Source organism: Mirounga angustirostris, unplaced genomic scaffold, assembly GCF_029215605.1.
Source record: "Mirounga angustirostris isolate CCGP_5_RB_7025 unplaced genomic scaffold, mMirAng1.0.hap1 SCAF_6, whole genome shotgun sequence".
Taxonomy (NCBI): Eukaryota; Metazoa; Chordata; class Mammalia; order Carnivora; family Phocidae; genus Mirounga; species Mirounga angustirostris.
The window spans coordinates 91,253,391-91,275,429 of NW_026991714.1; the positions used below are offsets into that span (position 1 = coordinate 91,253,391).

Consider the following 22,039-nt stretch of genomic DNA (forward strand, 5'->3'; position numbering starts at 1 on the left):
AAAGAGAAGAGGTTGTATGAGAGCAATACTACCTCTGAAGCTAGAATAACTTATTGAATAAAAATTCTATTTGTGTCCTTGGAATAAAGTTATTCTTTTTTCCTTTTATTAATGCACATTTAGGGGCTGGGAGACTGCAATCTCCATTGTTTTACAGTGAGAACGGTTAAAAAATAAGATCCTATTTTACCTACCAACTTGCTTCAGTGTCTTTGGCTTAACCCTTATTGATCTAAATACAAATGCCAAGTGAAGGAAACATTACATACAAATTATGGAGAATCCCATTCTTCAGGCCTGCCCTAATAATGTAGTACCCTAATCCTGATTTTAACCAAAAGGCTGGGAATCAATGGATGTGGTGATGGATGGAGCTACAGAAAGATGCTGTTTTGACACATTCCTCCTTAGCCCAATATTCTTTCCTAACCCCTAACTCTTCACACAGCAGGATCCTCTGCCATATAAACACCTATACAATCAAGTAACTATTTTGAGAATGCCATGTAGTCCCTCTAGATTTTGAGCTGCTTTTCTATCTAGTCAAGGAAGGCACGAGACCTGCAGCTAAGAATATCTCCAGCTTTAGGCAGAATTCCAAGGAACTAGAGATATCAAATAACTTTTAATCAAAACATTCATTCCTGTGTGGAGACTGTTCAGTGTCTGACACAAGCCCGTGTTTAAAAATGCCATGCCTATGAAAGATAACAAGAAAAAGTCAGGTTCTAGCATTTCTACTTCTGTGGCTCGGTTACATTTTTTTACTTGAAGGGTTGAGTTTAAAAATAATTGGGAGGGGGAGGTGTGATGAGGACATTCTCACATACTATGCAGCAGGGTTAGCCTAGAAATGACCTCAGGGTTCCTATTTCAGCTGTAAAAAGAATCTGATAGGGTTTAAATGGCGTCCTACAGCTATTTGGAGTAGAAAGCACAAGAATTTGAGAATGCAGAAGCAAAGCACAGAGTAGACAAAACTCTAAACTCCAGAACTTGAATATTGAGAAGGGGCAGGAAGAGGTTTAGATTTTGTTTTTTGTTTTTGGGGTTTTTTTGGACCCAGCTAAGTGGTTTTAAAGGAAGCCAGGATTACAAAGGATTTAAGAGTGCAGGGTCTCAGTTGCTTACCTATGGAATGTTTATTTTGGGGAGAAAAATGTAATTTCTTTCCCCTAAGGGGAAGATATTAATATAAAAGTTTCACTAATAATCCCCATGGAGTAATGTTTTGATTAGTTAAGTAAAAAAGAATCCAGAGTAAATCTGTGCGTCGAAACAATTGCGAATCTCGCTTCATAGAAGGGTGGGAGGTGGGGAGGGGGGTCGGAGAGAGCCCAAGTCATCCAAAAATGCTTGAGCTGATAAAGCCAACCTCAGTTGTATCAGTTTTTCTTCAGATATTAAACAAACAAGACAACATGTTTTTTCCAGTTATCTTTTAAGGAGACCGTGGGCCAAAGATAGCATGTAAAAAATTGGCAAAGGTATCTGGGTAACATAAGGAGTGTGTGCAACGTTGGGACCAATCTTTGTTGATGGATGCAAGAAAAAAAATCTGAAAACAGTGCATCTTACCCACACATCTCGGCTCAAGCTAGGCTTGAAACAGCCAAGGCCATACAAATTGCCCAGGCCTGTCTTTATAACATCTACAGTGAAAGAGAGCAAATGTGGTGGGAAAAGGTCAGAGAAGCAACCAGAAGGTAAACTGCTTTTCCAATGTGAAATATCAAATTCGTCCTTTGAAGAAGTGGTTGAAAAAGGGTAGACAATCACTATAACACTGCGTTGTTAAGAATGGATTTCCCAAGCTCCTTCCTATCACAGAAGTGTTCTTATCTTCTTGGTTTATTTCGCCTTTTCTAGTCCCATCCACACTGCCACCACTGTCCGGCTAAGGAGCTTCTGCAGGCCTTGAGTTTTCTTATCTGGTTAAGTGGAGAAAAAAATACCTAAGTTATCCTTTATCTAAGAGCCTAGCATTAGGCGAATCTGATGGGCCATTGTGAAGGTTCGTGGGTTCCAGCTGGTCCTCCAGAGAGCTGTGAGCGGGACAGTCAAATGCCCTTCTCCCACGGGCCAATTCTGGTCTTGTCTCTTGCTGATGCACACTTGGTGACCAAGAGTAAACCAACAGTTCTATTTATTTGAGTTTCACTTGGAAGTATCTCCTTGTTAACATACCCTTTAAAGCTTTTTGTTCTGTGGTAGGACCCTACTTCTTTACACGTCAGTACTGCCTACCATTTCTTTTTTTAGTAGAGACTCCCTATGTCCTTCATCTTGGTAGAGATCATGATCACATTTTAATGGGCTTCTTTCCTTTGTCGGTGCGCACAGGTCCCCTTCTGGCCAAGGTTCAAGTAGGAGTCCCTGATCTCCCTCTTTGGGGCTTCAAGCTTCCTTCTCCCCCTATAACCTAGGTAGGTTCTTTACAGAAACATTTTCAAAACCATTCATGTCAACAACACACCTTTCATGCATGTGGTCCTACAGCGCTATGCAAACAGATCAAAACAGCACAAAAGAGCTGGGAGCATGGCAGAGAAAGGGAATGTGTCACATGTGGTTTTGGGAAGTTTTAGTAGGGAAGCAGCCCGGTGTGTATGAGATGCACAGGGAGTTGTCAGTGATCGGTGAACATAACCATCAGGAGATGAATGGTTCTTATGTAAGCTCATACTCATGGAAGATGGAGAGGTCTGTAGGGGAGCGCCTGGCGGGGGGATCTGGGGAGAGCAGGGCAGTACCATGCAGTGCCCTGGATGTGAGCAGAGAAATCAAGTCAATACTTTACCAATAGCAGTGAGGCTTCTTAAGTACAGATGTTATGTGGGGGAAACTGTCAAAATACCCTGCAATATATCCAGATTTGGGAGTGATTAGCATGCGCGACTATTTCTTCCAAGCCCATAACTGCATGTTTAGTAGGAAGCAACATTTTAAACCGGTCTTCCCCCACCCTCCAAAACTGAGGCCAAAGCAATGCACGCTCTTAAGGGCAGGAAAGCCGTATCAACATCCCACCAACGGCACCAAACCCTGAGATAGATAAAACTTGAGTCTTAAAAACGGTTGGCTCTTCGATCGTGATACAACTATTACGGGGGACATTGGTCCTGCTGTAGAAGGTTCTGGGTTATCATCCAATAGAAACTGGCTATTTTTCACTCAACATCCCATTTTCTCTACTTAGCAATCTATGCTCCCTGTAGTATATTCATACATCTCACACAATCATCAGAAAAAGTGAATGCATGTGAAATTGGGTGAAGCACAAGTAATTTATTAGAAGAAATAGTTTAAGCAATCTTATTTAACTCCTGGTCAATGAGAGCAGGAAGCATTGACATAAAGAAGGCTTGCTTAATAGGAGAAGGTGAAATTGTGGTAATAAATTCCCTCCCAATACCACCTCTCATTCCTCTTTGGCTTTCCCTGAAGCTAAAAGATGGAGGAACTTCCATCCTGTACTGCTCACTTTTTCTCCTGAGAGCAAGACTAGCTGTAGATAGAAGCAAGCCTCCATGTCAGTCTGAATGCCAGATGGGAGGTCTCTGGGATTAACCTCCCTGACTCTTTTGAAACAAATCTAACTAGCAAAATCATTCCACTACAACAGGAAAGGGAGTTTACCCAGACCTCTCAGCAATCCTCCTTGAATCAATAAAGGTACAAGGACTTGTCAAGTCACTTATCCAACAGCAATAAGCAATCATTCAATCATTTCTTCCAGCAATATTAACTGATAGTGTACATACATATGTACTCTCCTAGACACTGAGGTTACAGCAATTAGTTAAAGACACAAATCACTGTCCTTGTGCTTATCTTCATGCTCATTTTCTAGTGGACAATAAGAAGAATATGTAAACTATGTGGCGTGTTAGGTCGTGACAAGTACCAAACAGGAAATATAGCAGGGAAGGGGGACAGAAATATTAGGGAGCAGAAGATGCTTTTGGAATGAGGTGACCAAGGAGGGCTTCACTGAGCAGATGACATTTCAGTAAAGACCTGAGGGAAGTGAGGTAGCTAACATGCTGCTATCTAGGGAGAGAAGGAAACAGCTAGTGTGGAAAGGAAACAGCTAGTGCAAAGGCCCTGAAGCAGGATGTGTCCCTTAGGATAAGGGGGAAAAAAAAGCAGGAGCTGAGCTCAGGGAGGCAATGCTGGACCGAGGTAGGGAGGGCCTCATGGTATCTGGCTCTTAACTTTGAATGAACTGGTGAACGGTTAGGGGTTTTTGAGCAGAATGACATGATATAATCTATGTCTCAACAGGATTGCCCCACTACTATAATGAGAACTGACTAAATGGTGGGGGGTGGGGTGGTGGGAAGGGGAGTGTCAGGGGGAAAAGGCAGAAGGATGGGACCAGTGAAAAGGTAACAATCGCAAGAGATGATATGACTTTGGCCTGGGAGCAGCGTAGGTGGTGAGAAGTGGCCACATTCCATATATACGTGCGGGGGGTGGGGTGGGGTAGCCAGCAGGGTTTGCTCATGGCCCGAGTGTGGGATATGACAAGAGGAATCAAGAATGATACCAGAGTGCTTGCCCTGAGCAATTCTGTCTTCCCTGTTCCTGGTATTGACATGTGTAGTTTAGCATTTCTAACACTGAGTTGTAATTATTTATGTTGCTGTCTTCCCCGCTGTACCAAAAGTTTCATCTTCAGGGAGTTTGTCCCATTCCTATTAGTTCCTCTCCCATTGTGTACCACACAATTGTTTGTAACAAAAGAGGCCCCCATGCTGTTTACTGAATAAAAAGGCCTTATAGATATTGAAGGATAAAAGACCTAGATGCAAATGTGTCTGCAGTCCTAAAGTCTAAAAGAAATGAGGTTAGGCCTAAAATAAGTCAGCTAAAGAATACATTAGGGTTTTGATAAAGAGTGAAAACAGTTTGTGAGCTATTATATTTCTTCAGGCAATTACTGCTGAAAGCCATGTAGTATCTCTGGTATACAGCAGAGATTAACCAGTTAATATATATTTTTTAATTATTGGAATTTATCTAAAAAATCCGTTTACCCCATCTAATTGGATACTTTCATAACACCAAGATAATAAGGGATTAATGATCTCTTCATGGAATTTGATTATCCAAAAGCAAAGGAAGTGTAAAGAAACAGCAGGTTACTTTTGGTAAGCAACGCAGAATTAAGGCTGAAGGGAGCACCCTCCATATCACAGACCATCTTGTTTTTTATTTTTTAAAGGTTTTATTTAGTCATTTGAGAGAGAGAGAGAGCTCGCCCGTGAGCACAAGCAGGGGGAGGGGCAAAGGGAGAAGCAGACTCCCCGCTGAGCAGGGAGCCCCACATGGGGCTCGATCACAGGAACATGACCTGAGCCAAAGGCAGACACTTAACTGACTGAGCCACCCAGGTGCCCTGACCATCTTGTTTTTTAAAAAACATAGCAAAAACTAAAAAAAAAAAAAAAAAAATCAGTAAAATAGATAGCCAAGGTGATAAGTTGAAAAGATAATTTGCTAATTTGCTTTATCTTTCTGTAATTCAGCACTTTGTCCTTCTGACTATATTCTCTAGGCTGGGGGCACAGGAGTTCCAGGGAGAGAATAAAGTGGTGGAATGATTTTGGACACCTAATGAATGGCTGACATTAAAAGTTACTGATAGGATTGTTGATAAGCTGCACTAAGAAAAATATCTGTGAAAATGTCCTGTGAACTTTACAGTACCAATTATTGTCAGACAAACGTGATTACGGGTTCCAAAGTCACCAAGGATATATCTCGTATGTTGTAGCTAATAAGAATGGCCGAACATTCTCATCAAGAGAGGTTTTCTTTTTGGCTTCCCAGCTCATGTCTTTTATTGAAACGTAACTGCTGAAAGCTAGTGATAGAATTATCCCCTGAAGACACTGCAGAGTTACTCAACAGTCTCTTTCTTCTTACCACTTAATTTAAAAGGGAAAACTGTATGGGCTGAAATAGATTTCTTCATCAGAATGTTCCAGTATAGAAACACCACAAACTGATAAAAAGTCAACACACTTAGCTATCATTTGACCCAACTTGTCAAGCTTGCAGTTATTAAGTAGTAATAGAAAAAAAGGTAAAGAGAAGACAGAATGCAAGACATTAATATATTCAACAATGCATATGTCTCTTATTCTCTTTACCCATCTCAGCGGCCTCATTTGTCATGTTTTTATGGCACCTTGTGGGGCCATCAATGCTTCTCTGGACTGAACCACGACGGACTGTCTTTCCTGGCCACCTGAGCAGTGTTTGGACAACAGGCAGCATCCTTCCAGGTCCTGGAACACAAGCGACCCCAGCCATCAATCAAGCCCTGTTCCTATCTCAGTTGGCACTGCTGTTTCCCAAGGACAAATTCATCCTGGGGACAGGGCTCAGTTGCACAAAGAAATCCCAGCTTTCTGATGTTTTGTCTTCTGGTCACCAGACCAGATGTACCAGTTCAGAGCAGGAAGGACAGTGTGGGTCAGCAGGCTGAGGGTGGTACAGAGCATGGCACATTTTCTGTGTGCCGGATGATCTGGTATCACTGCAGTCCTAGGCTTGAGTGTTTTGGTGCAGAATCTATACATTTCCACCACATTTAAGTGTCTGAATCATTTGTATGCATTTAGTCTAATGCATTTTTGTTCACTTGTTTTGGTTAAGCACAAAGCAGTAAAATAATCCACCTTCAATTTTTCTACTTAATGCCCTCATCGTTGGGCAAATGGATTTAAAGTAAATACATATATATATGTATACATATATGTATATGTGTGTGTGTGTGTGTATATATATATATATATATATATTAAAAAATGATTCTTATAAGGATCTTGGGAATGACACTCAGAAAGGAAACACCCTACAATTGGAAAATTGTTGCTATTAATACAAGTAATTTTCTGTTTAAGAATACTCATTCAGGGGAGCCTCGGTGGCTCAGTCGGTTAAGCATCTGCCTTCAGCTCAGGTCATGATCCCAGGGTCCTGGGACCGAGCCCTATGCCGGACTCCCTGCTCAGCAGGGAGTCTGCTTCTCTGGCTCCCTCTGCCCTCCCCCTCCTCATTTGTGCTAGCTCTCTCTCTCTCTCAAATAAATAAATAAAATATTTTTTAAAAAAGAATACTCCCCTGGTGATGGGTATTAAGGAAGGCACGTTTTGCATGGAGCACTGAGTGTTAATACACAAACAATGAATCATGGAACACTACATCAAAGACTAATGATGTACTGTATGGTGACTAACATAACATAATAATAAAAAAAATACTCATTCAAACAGGGTTTTATGAAAAGAATTTACAAACCTAAAAATTTGGGGGGAAAAGGTGGTTTCAGGGATGTGGCTCAGTGTACCTCCCTCCTTTTTCTCTGGGCCTTGCAGCGTATCTTTTCATCTGCTAATTCATTAAGGAGAGGCTAGGCACCAGAGTTTTCCATCCGTATCACCCTCACAGTGGTACATGATTTGTGATTCTTACTATAAAAAAGTGGAAATATAAAATTCAACTTAGTGAAACAGTTTGGAGTTTGTTATAATGATATTTCCTTGTAAATGCCTTAGAAGATCCTGCCATGTACAAGATTGATTGATAGATTCATGCACGTATTCAACTAACATTTATGAAGCTTCTCCTATGTGCCAGGCCCCCAGCATTGGAGACATAGAGTAAACAGACAAAATTCCTGTCCTACAGATACTAGGAATAATAGCATAAGGGCAACAGAAGAAGATGATGAAGGAGCCAATTTTCAAACAGTGCGATTATGGCTATGATAGAGATTTGCCAGGGTGTCAGGTGGAACATAAAGGAGAGACATTTCACCTGGATTCTAAAGGTGACAGGGAGGCGGAGAGTATGGAGGGGACTTAGGGGAGGAGTTTGCGATCCTTGTCCTAAATTCTTAGAACAGTTGTGGTAATTAACTAGGTAAAGAATAGGTGGGCAGGGGTGTAATTTCTAGATGGATGTAATGCACGTTTGTGGGCCTACCCGCTACAGAGAACACAGAACTGCAAATATTGTTATGTCTGGAGCAAGAGACCAGGCTGGACAAGGAGGCTGGGACTCAGTCCAGAGAAACAAAGTGGGGTGGAGCCTCACACCCAATGGGCAGCGACCTAACCCAGGGGAAGGACACTCCAGGCCCACCTCTGCACCCAATCCTCAGCCAGGGTGACTGAGTACGAAATGGACAAGATAATTTGTATACTCCCACAGGTTATCACTGCACTCCCCAGTTGCAGAAGGAACCAACTACAAAAGCCCACATTGTTACTATTTGAGGGAGAAATGGAGAAACAGGAAACTTCCAGGGAACGTGGAGTCCTCTCTTCAGCTATCACAGGGTAGCTCGCCAATGTATCTTAGAAAAAGATACAAACACAACCACAGCCAAAGACACAGGCCCCTTGGTCAGACTGATCCACACAGCTGAGGGCTTACCTCTGGGGAAAGGGAGTCAGCATGATTTGGGGAAAATCTGATAGTGTTCCATCACTGAGCTTTGAGATTCTAGAACCATCCTATTTCCCACAGTCATCTATTCAAGATCTGGTCGCATTTTTTCCCCCTAAGTTCACACAAATGATTTGTATTTTCAATGTGAATTAACTTGAAGTTCTATAAATAATTAAAACATATATTGTCTACCGTGCACATTTCCTCACATTTCCGGGATTACCTTGACTATCCATAAAAATATTTTTATTTAAAAAATATTTGAGATACTATTTAAATACAATAAACTTCGCAGACTTAAAGGGTTAGTTTGATTAGTTCTGACATACATATTATGCACCCAATACTATCACATCCCAATCAAAATAACAAACACTTCCATCACCTCCAAAGTTTCCTTGTGTCCCTTTGTAATCTATCCTCCCCCTCCCTCTTCTTTCCCAGGCAACCAGTGATCTACTTTCTGTCACCATGGGTTGCATTTTCCAGAATGTTATAGGAACGGAATCACACAGTATGTGCTCCTTTCCTTGGTTTCCTTCACTCGAAGGCTCTGTCTCTAATCTTTAAGAGAGTCCTCCCTTTTGGCTGAGGTTCAGTAAAGAGCATGATAATCATGATGATTTCATGGCAGTGTGTAACAAAGCATGGCTTGAGGACCCCCTGCTTTATAATCATCCAGGAACTGGCTAAAATTTGCTGATTTACCTCTCCCTAGAACTCTGACATCAGAACAACCAGCATGGGCAGGTCTACTCAAACTTGCAGTTTAGTCCAACCTCTTGGGGAACAAATAAATTCCTGTTCCTTGGTCCAGCTAGCTATTCTTCCAAGTCTTTCTACTTGATTCTTTTTTCTTTTCTTTTCTTTTTCCTTCCTTCCTTCCTTCCTTCCTTCCTTCCTTCCTTCCTTCCTTTCCTTCCTTCCTTCCTTCCTTCCTTCCTTCCTTCCTTCCTTCCTTCCTTCCTTCCTTCCTTCCTTCCTTCCTTCCTTCCTTCCTTCCTTCCTTCCTTCCTTCCTTCCTTCCTTCCTTCCTTCCTTCCTTCCTTCCTTCCTTCCAAGTAGTGGGTGTGGAGCCCAACACAGGGCTTGAACTCATCACCCCGGGATCAAGACCTGAGCTGAGATCAATAGTCAGATGCCTAACCGACTGAGCCACCCAGGGGCCCCCTTTCTCCTGTTTTCTATAACCTGGGCAAATCGTAGTTCTTGGGGCCACAGCAGTACACAGGACTACATAGCTTTAGGACAGAGGTAGCAATAATTTCCCTAGATCCTTTTGTGCCCACATTTAGAAGTGCGGTTTGGGTTACTTTTCCATATAGTATGCACATTGTGAACCTTCCTCCTTTTGCTGCTTTGCTACGTATTTCTCAACTACACCATCGGGGCCAGGACTCAGGTGAAGAGGGTCTTGAGAGTGAGCAGGACTCTTTTATTTCAGATGCAAAATTCAACGAGGTGCCAAAAAACTATAATCCAGATGCCTACTTTATTTTTAAAGAAAATCAATAAGGCAAAAAAAAAAAAAAAATCCATGGTGAATAAAGTATCAAAATTTTAAATAAAGTCAGGACCAGTAATAGTGCCATGCTGAGCCCTACCGAGCTTGAAAGAAAAAAAAAAAAACCAGTGATCCTATCTTTTAAAAGTTACTACTATTTATATTTTATGCCCAAGGTGAGTGCCTTATTGCCTCAGCCTAGTCTTGGCCCAGGCCCACCTCCACTTGATAGATTTCACGGTCGAACAGGCTTTTTGCTGTCCTGAAATGGTCATTAGACTGTTACTTCTGGCCCAGCGTTTATAACCTGCGTGGACAAGAAGAGCTAATTCAAAGCACTCTTTCTAGACACATTAGATGCTTCCTACTTTTCCCCTTGCCATTAACCACAAGTACAGCCAATCCCAGACAAAGACATAAACACTGGTCACCCATAGTCCCGAATTTTTTTTTTTTTAAGATTTTATTTATTTATTTGAGAGAGAATGAGAGAGAGAGAGCATGAGAGGGGGTTGGGTCAGAGGGAGAAGCAGACTCCCTGCCGAGCAGGGAGCCTGATGCGGGACTCGATCCCGAGACTCCAGGATCATGACCTGAGCCGAAGGCAGTCGCTTAACCAACTGAGCCACCCAGGCGCCCCAGGAGGTACGTTTTTTTTTTTTTTTTTAAAGATTTTATTTATTTATTTGAGACAGAGAATGAGAGACAGAGAGCATGAGAGGGAGGAGGGTCAGAGGGAGAAGCAGACCCCCTGCCGAGCAGGGAGCCCGATGCGGGACTCGATCCCGGGACTCCAGGATCATGACCTGAGCCGAAGGCAGTTGCTTAACCAACTGAGCCACCCAGGCGCCCCATAGTCCTGAATTTTTAAAAGAGCCTCAACCGAGCATTCAGAATGGGATGTGTTCATGGTATATCTGATTACATGTGTCTTGACTGTGGAACCAGACCTATCTTGTCTAAATAGACACACAGAAACCATGGCTCTGATTAATGTTGTCATTTAAAACACATACCGTACCTCTCATAGGAACTGACATTTGAGAGAAATCGGTGTGGAAGAATAATCTGTATTAATAAATGAATAATCTGTATTAATAAATGAGTTCCAACTGAACAGAAAATATGCCCAGGAACTGTGGGGTGTACAGGTGAGGATCTGGACACCTAAGTTAAATTTTCAGGGGAGAGCATGCCATATAAAGTACCCAAGGCTCCCGCTCCCTTTCAAAAAGCTCAATTGGATGTATCATTTTTACCGAAAGTGGAAGCTCTCCTGTTTAGCTATTTAAAGAAAGAAGCTGTTTGTTCTGTATTAAAGGACTTAAGAGGCACAACGGCATATTAGAGCTGGTGATAGGCGGAGAATGCTGGTCTTCACTGCCCACACAGAACAGCATAAACATCAGGCTGGACTGGGAATAACTGTAAGGTAAGCTGGTCATCAGTCTATCATTTCTAGCCACAACATGCTGGAGAGGAACGGTATGGGCTCTGGAGTCAGACAGAACGAACAGGACAAGTTCAGGCCTACCCTTTCCCAGCTGACTGACCTTAGCCCCATTCTGTGCCTGTTTGCTCAACTGTGAAATGAGCCTACTTTGCAGGGTCACTGCAAGAATGAAGTGGTGAAGCGTCAAGCACAGGCCTGGCTCACAGGAAGCCTTGATTCGATTGGAGCTGCTGTTAGCACCACTCCCAGCACCACAGGCTTTATGACGTGTTGGAAGGCTATCTGATCCTGAGACAGATCAATGGTGGAGGTTTTCAAGGAAAGGAAACAATAAATTGGTAATCACTTATGCGTGGTGTGATATCGGAGAGCAGCACGGGCCCTGATGCCCTGTGGAAAGGCAGAACCCATCCTCCCTGTATTTTCCGTGCCAGGTACCTGACTGTGAACATTTCATTCTTACAACGGTCGGTTCTGGGGGGGAAAACCTGGAGCCAATAGCCCTTTAAAAAGAGACTGTCTTCTTGCCAAAAAAGAGCAGTTAACCACAGTCTGGTTACTAGGTACATTTGTGTTCTTGATATTTTAAAGATCCAGCAAAGAGCTTCAAAGGTTCACCCAAAGTGGAGAGAAAGTAGGTGGTGGGAAGAAAGGCTACAAGAGAGTTGGGAGTCATTCACTCCAGACAAGAGAGGGTTTGACAGATGCCAGACATATTACATGTTAGGATGCTGAGGGTGCTCTGCTATCTTTCCCCTCCATCCAATAGTAGAAGGACTCCTATACTCAGTATTTTCCTTGGGTGGATAATTTCCCTTCCTGAAGCAGAGGGGTCAACCAGGTGACCTTGAGAGATCTCTTCTAGTTCTAAGCCTTTGCACAAATACGGAAGAGCAAAGAGGCACTCAGCTCATCAATGTGGGGCTGGGTTCCAGCTGCATCTCTTTACAATGAGGCTGAGGTAGCTTGGTACAGCAGAAGGTGTGGGAGCCAGGAGTCAGGCAGGGGTGGGTTTGACCCTGTCTCTGAAACTCACTCTTGGGCATGTTATGGTAGTAAAAGAACTCAACTCTGCCCTCAGCTGTAGCATGGTGAGAATCTCTGCCTTCTAGGGTTCCTGAAAGGATTAACTGAAATAATGTTGGCAAAGCACCTAATATTTTGACTGGCACATGTAAGCCTTCGATAAATTGGAGCTATTATTCTGGATGGTTAAAAAATGGGTTGAAAAATTAATGCCCTTCTGCTTATAGTTCTCTCATGCTAGGAAATGTACAAATTCAAGTGGGCAGACCAACAGCACCTTGGCCCACAGGATCCACGCTGCAAGTAGAGCCTGTCCGTGCCAGAGAATGTTTGAGGGGGCACCTTATTAACTACCCCGGTGCAAGGAAGCAGAGGATGCTGAAGACAAGGTCTAAGTCATCTTCCTAGGACTCTGGTTTCGCCTACAGTCACTGTAAGAATCAAACGAATGATTTTTTTTTTTTTAAAGATTTTATTTATTTGTTTGACAGAGAGAGACACAGCAAGAGAGGGAACATAAGCAGGGGGAGTGGGAGAGGGAGAAGCAGGCTTCCCGCTGAGCAGGGAGCCCGATGCGGGGCTCGATCCCAGGACCCTGGGATCATGACCCGAGCCGAAGGCAGACGCTTAACGACTGAGCCACCCAGGCACCCCTCAAACGAATGATTTTTAAAGAGGTTCCAAATACATTTCCAGGTATAAGGAATATATCACATCCTACTGATTCGTCATTCACACCAAGCACAGTAAAAACATCCATCAAAAAAAGCAGGTGTGCAAACCAAACTGATTGTCAAAAATTATAATTAGGATTTTTTTCCTTCCCGAATGATACAAAGCTAAAAATGGAAGTCACAAAGAAATTAATCAGCTCTTGCAAAGCAATGAAATACAGCGGCCAGAACCCTGTACCAAGTGAAAGGAACTCCTATCACTACCAGACTCTTCCACAAAATGTAAGCTTTTGGTGTCACATCAATGTGGAATCACATATTTAGGTTACAGAAAGATGCCGGAGGCTGAGACAGAACAGCTCTGGGTTTTGTTCTTTACCCGTGGTGGGGTCTGTGGCAGGACGCCTGCAGGCTGCGGAGAATCGGAGAAGACAGAGGAAACACAAGGTACAAACAAGCACATAAACTGAGGCCCACAGAGAGCTGGGCCAGAAACACGGGAGTGTTTCCTGAAGCCCCTCTGTGTCGCTCAGAGGATCAGACTTGGCTTGAAGAACACATCCTGTTTCCACGTCAAAGGGGGAGCAGGTTCGAGCTGATAGGACCAAACGCTACAGACAAGGGAGCAGAACAATGAAGTTGGAACTGATGGAGTCACATGAAACAGCAGCTTATTTTTGTTGGGAGGGAACAAACACAGGGATGACCCATTGCCAAAAGACCCCAGATACATCAGGGGGCCGGACAAGGCCCCTTGGGGATGCCTGTCGATGTGAGATCGAGGCCGGCCATCGTGCCATTAAGCTCCTAAGTAGGAATCTCACACGACAGTGTAGAAGTAATCCTTCTATTACCAAAGGATAAGAGTTACACTGTGGGGCCAAGGTAAAACTCGTTCTTCCAACTGCATAAAATTCAAGTGGCAACAAGCCGCTGAGCTGGTGAAACAGTCTGGAGCAGGTAAACCCAAACACTCTGTAAGCTCAGTGCGAGGTCCATCGTTTTCAGACAGCTTTTTAGAAGTGAGGGTACAAAATGTCCACGGCAATCTATGGCATCCATCCTTCCTTTGCTTAAAGTAATCATTTTATCATGCTGGCTTACAACCATAGAGATTACAAATCCGACCGCCTGGGACTTATGCGGACTTTATCATTATTTTTTTTTGTGTGGAATACTTGGATAAAAGAACAAAAAAACCCAAATGGCAACTAATATAAGAATCAAGAACACCATGGAAAGAAAAGAAATTATGAAACAGGAAATTCAAGGAGAAGAAAAGTATCTACAACACTATAACCTCAAAAGTCCTCATTACCCAGGGGACATTAAAATCAATGTTTTACTTCCCTTGTGCCTCTCTCTTGAGTCCCCACGAACAAACTGGTCTAAACGGCAGATTCTTTCGGTGTGTGAGCAACTTCTCGGGAAAGGGACAAACCCTTTCAGCAGCTTTATTCAGTATTTTAGATAATGTGGATAAATGCCAGTAAAAGTCTGTTCAGAGCCTTCAGAGAGCTACTGGCTTGAAGAAAGAGAGGTACTTTTTAAAATGCCTATCTCAATACCAAGGAGGAAATCACGGCCTTGAGTATCTAATCCAATCCTGTGAGATCACATGACATTCGATGTTAACAAGGGACAGAGGATCCACGACACCTTAATTCTAACCTTAAGATCAAATGTGTTAATTTACAATTAAGGGGTAAGAAAATCTCCTCCTTATCTGGATTTTGATAGCTTATAACACATTCACCAAGAGACCTTAAAAGTTCTGGTGACAAGAAGAAGTTGCTAAAGACTTTCAGGCATTTCGACCATGTTCCTCGTCATATCAGTGTCCTAGACTCACTACAGGGATTTCACTGGATTTTTCCTTCTTCTGGATTTTTCCTTGATTTTTAAAGTAAAATAGACATTAGTGCTTCATTTCATTTTGGAAACGTGCCTTGTGAATGATTTCAGAGGTATTTTTCTTTCTTTTTAAAAACGACCTTCAAATAAAAATAATAGACTTTTCAGATAACAAAGCCCAAAGCAAATAACATGAGACTCTGCTAATATGGTCATGAAAAGACCAAAGAGACCTTCTGAAGTGGGGTGGCCAAGCACTAAAATAACTTAAAACATTCTAACAAAAGGTAAATAAATTACCATTCAGGAAAATAGCAATCAAAGCAGCTCAGGGCCAGAGCACACCAGAATCCTCTAGCTATCGTCCCAGTTTAATGAACACTGGTTGTTTTAAACGAGGGACTTCCTGGGAGGGACCTAGTTTCAAGGCAGACTGCTTTTCTTGACATCAGAAAACAATACCATTTTTTTTCTTTTTTCTTAAACACAGCGCAGAACCCAACACATTTCAAGGCCATATGTTGTGGCTTTTGTTGATTTATGAAGCAGCTGCAGGTTTTGGAAAGGAAATCGTACTCAAGCTCAACCGCACGGCAGCGGTCTTGGTTTACCTGCCATATGCAAAACGCCTGTCCTTGTGATGATCGCCGAAAGTATCCCAAAGCCTGAGAGAGACGCTCACTTCATCCACAACATCCCGGGAACGCTCCAGGACCTGCAGGAGAGAGAGTGCATTCCTGCTCAGTGTCATTCAGAGGCTCCTCAGCAGAAGAGTGCGCAGGTCAGCACCCTCCAGGCCCACTTGTCCCACCTGCATTTAGCTTTCTTGTTCCATCTAACAGGACTTGAGCTAAGTCCGAATTCTCTTCCTGGAATCACACCACTCAAACCCTCCTCGTTCAGGATAGGGTAGCCAGACTCCCAAGGGCGCACTTTGCTTTTGTTTTCTCTGGCGGCACTAAGAACATTAGCTTGATTTTGCATGCACAAATTACCCCGACCCCCTTTTAAAATCAGACTGGCAGCAGGAGGGATGTCCCCTTAGCAGTCTAAAGAAACTCTATACCCCTTACCTCCTGGCACACTCGGTACTGGTCAATCGCCCACACAGTAGGCACGTGGGTGGCCAGCAGCTGATACTGTGTCAGCGTCGTGTTGCACGCCCTGGCACAGATCAAGCGCGTCTTCCCCACAGCATTGTCTCCCACGACCACACACTTGATGGTTTCAACGTTGGGTCTTTCGTAGTCCATGTCAGTGTCCATTTATAAAGCTCTGTAAGAAGACAGTGACGGAGCAATCAAAGACGAGAGCGGTCCAGGCGCTTCTCTGGAGGTGCCCAAGCATAAGCAAGAAGTTTGGAAGTTCATACGAAGCTTAACTCAAACTCAGGTTTTCTATTTATGTCTCACACAAGTACAAAAACATCGCCGGATTGTTATTTTGACCCCAAATGGTTTATTCCTGTTACCATGTTATTTTCTCCTTGGTTTTCTCTAAACACAACCTGCCTACTGAAAAGCCATCCAGGCAAGTCAGGACCATTGGCACACATTTACAGTTCACTAGCTACTCGTGTGCACCCACGAAAGAGACCGGTCACCTGCAGGGTTAACTTTAGACATCGGGGCGTAAGCTGCCTTGGTGATATCAGCATCCACACCATCACAATCTTCCACCGACCCCAAATCTCCCACTGAAAGGCAGTTTACTGTAGGTTCTCCACTATCATGGGTGACTTAGAGGGGGATCCAAAGTGCAAGCAGAAAGGATTACTCGGCTTTAAAGAAGGGTAAACTGTAAAACTGAATTTTGATACAGCCATAAAATCAATTTATATTTATTCATCTGTTTTTATTAATCAAATTCATAAAAATGGTATTCTCAAGAGGGGCATCATAAAGCAATATACTTTTAAGTTCTCTTTCTGTTTTCATCAAGAAATCTGGAACATATGGTAAAGAATGATTTTACCAGGATGAGGAGCTAGTTTGGAATCTTCCTGAAACCATCAAAAAGGTTTAAGAGGGTTGTTGCGTGAGGGGTCAAAAGGAAGAGAGAAAGCTCTTGCCAGCTGCCCACCCGCCTGGGGGCAGGAACTTCCACAAAATACAAAGCGGACTGCTTCCTGGCAGCAGCTGGATGGGTGACCAACCATGTAAGATTTTAAGATTTTAATGAATTGTAATTGCCCTTTTGAGGAAGTCTATTGTTAAATGGAGAAAACTGGTTAGATGGTCACTTTAAAAAAATTATTATTAGAGAGAGAGAGAGCGTGCGAGCAGGAGAGGGGCAAAGGGAGAGGAATAGAAAGAGAGAGAGAGAGAGAGAGAAGCAGACTCCCTGCTGAGCATGGAACCCAATGTGGGGCTTGATCTCAGGACCCTGAGATCATGACCTGAGCCGAAATCAAGAGTCGGATGCCTAACCGACTGAGCTGCCCAGGGATCCCTAGATGGTCACTTTTAACAAGTTGAGAGTGATTTTAATGGCTATAATGGTCAAGAAACTGTTCAGAGTAGGGCTTAATACATATCTGGGACTCAGTAAGTCACCTGATTTGAGAAAACAGATAATTTGGATAATATGAGATTAAGAGTATAGAGGGAGAGACAGAAGGAAGGTTATTAAGTAGAATGAATACTTCTTCCCAGTTTGTACCATCTGAACACGAGATTGTCTCCTGTAACACCATCACAGGAGGTGTTAAAACTGAGGCTAGAGACTATTTGGCAAGAATTGAGTGGAGTGATTCAAAGAACAGATGTGTGGTGAGGTTAGGATCTGGTCTGTGGTTCGAACGCCACAGAGAGGCTTAAAATAGACAGATACCTGTTCCCCACCTGGCAAATGCAGATTTTGAAGGTCTCGGGTGGAGAAAGAGGCTTAAAAAAAACTCCAATTCAATTCTGATGATCATTCACATGTGGTGACTCCTCAAATTGATCTCTTCAAAATCTAGCCTATGGTTTTATTAGTTCCCGATTTCATAGTATAATGGGGCATAAGCCTGACTTTGGGATTAGACCAGTGGTCCTTAAATATCTGCTGGAGAACATTTAACAAAGTCTGGAGATATTTTCGGTTGTCACATGGGGTGGGGGAGTGCTACTGGCTTCTAGTGGGTAGAGGCCAGAGATGCTTTGAAACATACTACAGTACAAGGGACAGCCCCCACCACAAAGAATAATCTGGCCCCAAATGTCAAGAGTGCTGAGGTTGAGAAATCCCTGCCTTCGAAGGGATGTGAGTTTGAATCCTAGTCTCCCCATTTTCCAGCCATTTGCCATTGGGTGAGGTATTTGTGCTTTTAGCCTCAGCTTCCTCATCTGTTAAATAGGAATTCTAGTACCAGTCTCCTCAACTAGTGAGGGTTAGGTGAACTGATGTAGCTGACACACTGATGACCCCAAAGATTATAATTATAATGATGAAGATGAACACCTTGAATTCAGTCAGGCAGGAAGACCAGAATTGGATGCAAAATCAGAAACCTAATAACCACAAAGACCTATAAAAAGGATACATTTTAGTAGAGTAATTAAAGAGTAATTCACTGAAAAACAAAGAACATAGGTACAAGATGGAGCATATACCTGATGTTACGCAAAGAAGGCAAAAAAGTTCTGGGTGGGAGCTGGACATAATTAGCTAAATGACAATGCAGTTGGAAAGGTAGGTTAAAAACATTTGGGGGGCCTGGGTGGCTCAGTTGGTTGGGCGTCTGCCTTCGGCTCGGGTCATGATCCCAGGGTCCTGGGATCGAGCCCTGCGTCGGGCTCCCTGCTCAGTGGGGAGTCTGCTTCTCCTCCCCACTCATGCTCTCTTCTCGCTATCTCTGTCTCTCTCTCAAATAAATAAATAAAAATCTAAAAAACAGTATTTTTCTGGGGTATTTCTAGATTCTAGAGTAAAAATGCTAACAGTTGTTATTGATAAGAAACTTGGTATGTTTCTGGTGATACTACCAAGGGGCACCCTGTGTCAGAAAAACAGGATCTATTTAGAGCCCCACAACTCTGGAGCCTGAGGTATAGTATTTTGATTGTCCTAAGTGGTAGAAAACCTTTCTCTTTTAAAAGTGAATTTTATTTTTTAGGTAGATAAAAATCATAGAGAGCCAATCCTTAAAATTTGGGGGCATGTTTGGATTTAGTCAAAACTGAAATAGACATAAAAAATACATGGTTGGGGGTGCCTGGGTAGCTTAGTCAAGCGTCTGCCTTCAGCTCAGGTCATGATCCCGGGGTCCTAGGATCAAGCTCTGCATCGGGCTTTCTGCAGCGGGGAGCCTGCTTCTCCCTCCCCCACTCCCCCTGCTTGTGTTCCCTCTCTCACTGTATCTCTCTCTGTCAAATAAATAAATAAAATCTTTTAAGAAAAAATACATGGTTGGTCTTCTTGTTGGCTTGCAAAATAGCTTTGAGAGCAGCTCTCAAAAAGGAATCCCTCAAATAATTTGAAACATGACAGAGTTGGTGGAATAGCTGTAGAGCTTTCACAGAAGACACACTGAAGTGGATAAAAGCCCTCCTGGTTTTATGTTAAGGCTATGATTACAAAAATATCATTACTTATTTATAGACACATCTCATGCACAGTCCTAAAAAGAATTTCTGTGTCAAAGGTGAGAATAACATCCGTGGGTCCTCTAATCTGTAGCAATCTGCTCAAAACTGAAGTGACTGCCAAAGGTGCTGGGCCTCGTACAAAGGGGACAACAAGTAAGGGAAATAAAAGGCAGGGCAGAATTCAACACTCATAGCCCAGATCACTCACTCGAGACATGGCATTTCCAGGAAGGGTTTTCTGGATTTCCAAATACTTAAAATCTTTTCTTTTGGGTAGAAATTTTATTTTGTGGTAATCTGAAAATACATCTACACGTGTATTGTGAACCCATTATTTATCTGTTACACATAAATATTAAATTATGATAATTATAAAAATATGCAATTTTATCCTTCTTTACTTGTTATGGGCTCTAATTTATTCCTATTTGGGCACTCTTATGGTTGAATGAGCTCTTAGGACCATCTGGTTAATGACTATCTGGTTTCTGATTTTTATTTACCTAGAATGAGAGCAATAAATATTATTCAGTTAACACTGTTAATAAATTTCACCACCAGGATTCCTGCTGATCAGTGCAGACACACTTTTGCCTTCAGATCCCTATCTGAGGAGACAAAGAAAGTATAATAAAAGAAAAAGAAAAGCTAGGAAGGACAGACACTGGTAACCTGTTACTATGGCAGCTTTGTAATCTTACTCAAACTGACTTGGACTTCGTTTCATACTTTCACTGAATCCTGGGGACATGGACGCTGACCATGAAGTGCTGAAGAAGGTATCCACACATTCTGGACATCAGAGCGGGACGTTTATTAAGACTGGCAAGTGAATAAGATAGTGTGGGGGGTGGGGAGTGAGGACTCAGTGAGGGGGTGCAGGGTGGCTGCCCCTGGGTGCTGGTGCCCACCATCCCCAGGCTGCTTAGAGACTGTGGTCATGACCTCCTGGCTGTCCAGTTCGCCCCAGGTGCCCACGCCATGATTACTGTAACCTTCTGGACGTCACGTCCCTCCTCCACATTCACCACCAACTCAGCTTTCTTGCTGTGTCCACGGGGTGATGTGTTCCACACTCTGGCCCCACAGTCCCTCCACCTCTTCAGCACCAGTGACCTTCCCCGCACTCTCCTTGAGCCCCTCATACTTTTGGTCATGTACTGGACATTGTCCGCCAGAAACATTTTACCCCTGAAATCTCAAGTTTCAAAATCCTCCTCTTAAAGGAAAAACACCTCTCTTCAGGGCCTGTGCTAGGGGAAATGTGGTCACGACAGCAACTCTCATCAGGAGATGGAATCTATTTCCCTTTGTCTTGAATTCGAGCTATGTGACTGTGCGGCCTGATCTAGAAGAATGTGGTGGTGAGACTGTGTGGGTTCCAGAGCCAAAGTCTCCAGACGCCCTCAGCTCCACCCTCACGCTGCGGGAATGCTGTCCTGAGGCTGTCATGTCAGGAAGCCGGCCAGGCCTAGCAGAGGAATGGAATTCACAGCGAGAGTAACCGAGGTCGCCTGCCTATGGCTTCACCACATGCCATGGAGTGTTGCTACTTGCACCCTCTGGCCCGGCCAACTCTCCAGCTGAAGGAAGCTTTATGAGTGAGCCCAGCTAAGGAATCACCTAGGCAACCTACAGATTCATGAGAAAGTAGATTATTGTTTTAAGCCACCAAGCTTTGTGGTGATTTGTTACGTATCAGTAACACACCCATTATACATTAGGAAAATCACCAGGACCTTGACTCCTTCTCCTATTTTTTTTTTTCCTTTTTAAATATCAGATTATAGGTCCCTTTTGGGTGGATGATCTTTCCTACCTAGGGCTGGTGGATCATGCCAACTTTCTCTTCACCATCACCCTCCACATCTTTATTGCATGTGTGTCAGGCAGAATAATGTCCCTCAAAGATGTTCATGTCCTCATCTCTTGGATCTGTGAATGTATTCTATTACATGGCATGGGGGAGTTAGGGTAGCAGATGGAATTAAGTTGCTAATCGCTGATTTTAGCATAAGGAGGTCATTCTGGATCGTCTGGGTAGGTCCAATGCAATTGCTCAGGTTCTTTCATGTGGAAGAAGGAGGGAGAAGATCAGAGTGAGAGGGATATATGAAGATGCTACACTGCTGGCTTTAAAGATGGAGGGAAAGGCCATAAACCAAGGAATGCAAGCGACCTCTAGAAGCTGGAAAAGGAAAGGAGACATATTTTCTCCTAGACCCTCCAGAAGGAACACAGCCTACCAACATCTTAATTTTAGCCCAATGAAACCCATTTCAGACTTTTAACTCCAGAACTATAAGATAATAAATTTGTTTTGTTTTAAGCTACTAAGTTTTTGATAATTTTTAAAGAAGATTTTATTTATTTAACAGAGAGAGAGAGAGCACAGGCGTGTGTGTGTGCAAGCGGGGGGAAGGGCAGAGGGGGAGGGAGAGGAAGAGGGAAAGAATCCCAAGCAGACTCCATGCTGAGCGCAGGGCTC

The 22,039-nt window shown here is 43.2% G+C and overlaps 1 protein-coding gene across 11 annotated transcripts in view; it reads right to left on the minus strand.

The window, feature by feature from the left end:
- Window positions 1–22,039, minus strand: part of RHOBTB1 (Rho related BTB domain containing 1) — a 120,227-nt gene that overhangs the window by 22,150 nt on the left and 76,038 nt on the right. For 9 of the 11 annotated variants that reach the window (XM_045877902.3, XM_064594669.1, XM_045877901.3 and 6 more), the window contains 2 exons: window positions 16,054–16,255; window positions 15,592–15,695 (listed from right to left, as the gene is read on the minus strand). In XM_045877902.3, coding sequence (XP_045733858.1) covers window positions 15,592–15,695; window positions 16,054–16,245 — 296 coding nt within the window. In that variant the 5' untranslated portion in view covers window positions 16,246–16,255. Of the gene's footprint in view, window positions 1–2,800; window positions 2,859–15,591; window positions 15,696–15,791; window positions 15,992–16,053; window positions 16,256–22,039 lie in introns of those variants that run through there. The other 2 variants (XM_045877905.3, XM_045877906.3) reach the window with 2 other exon arrangements.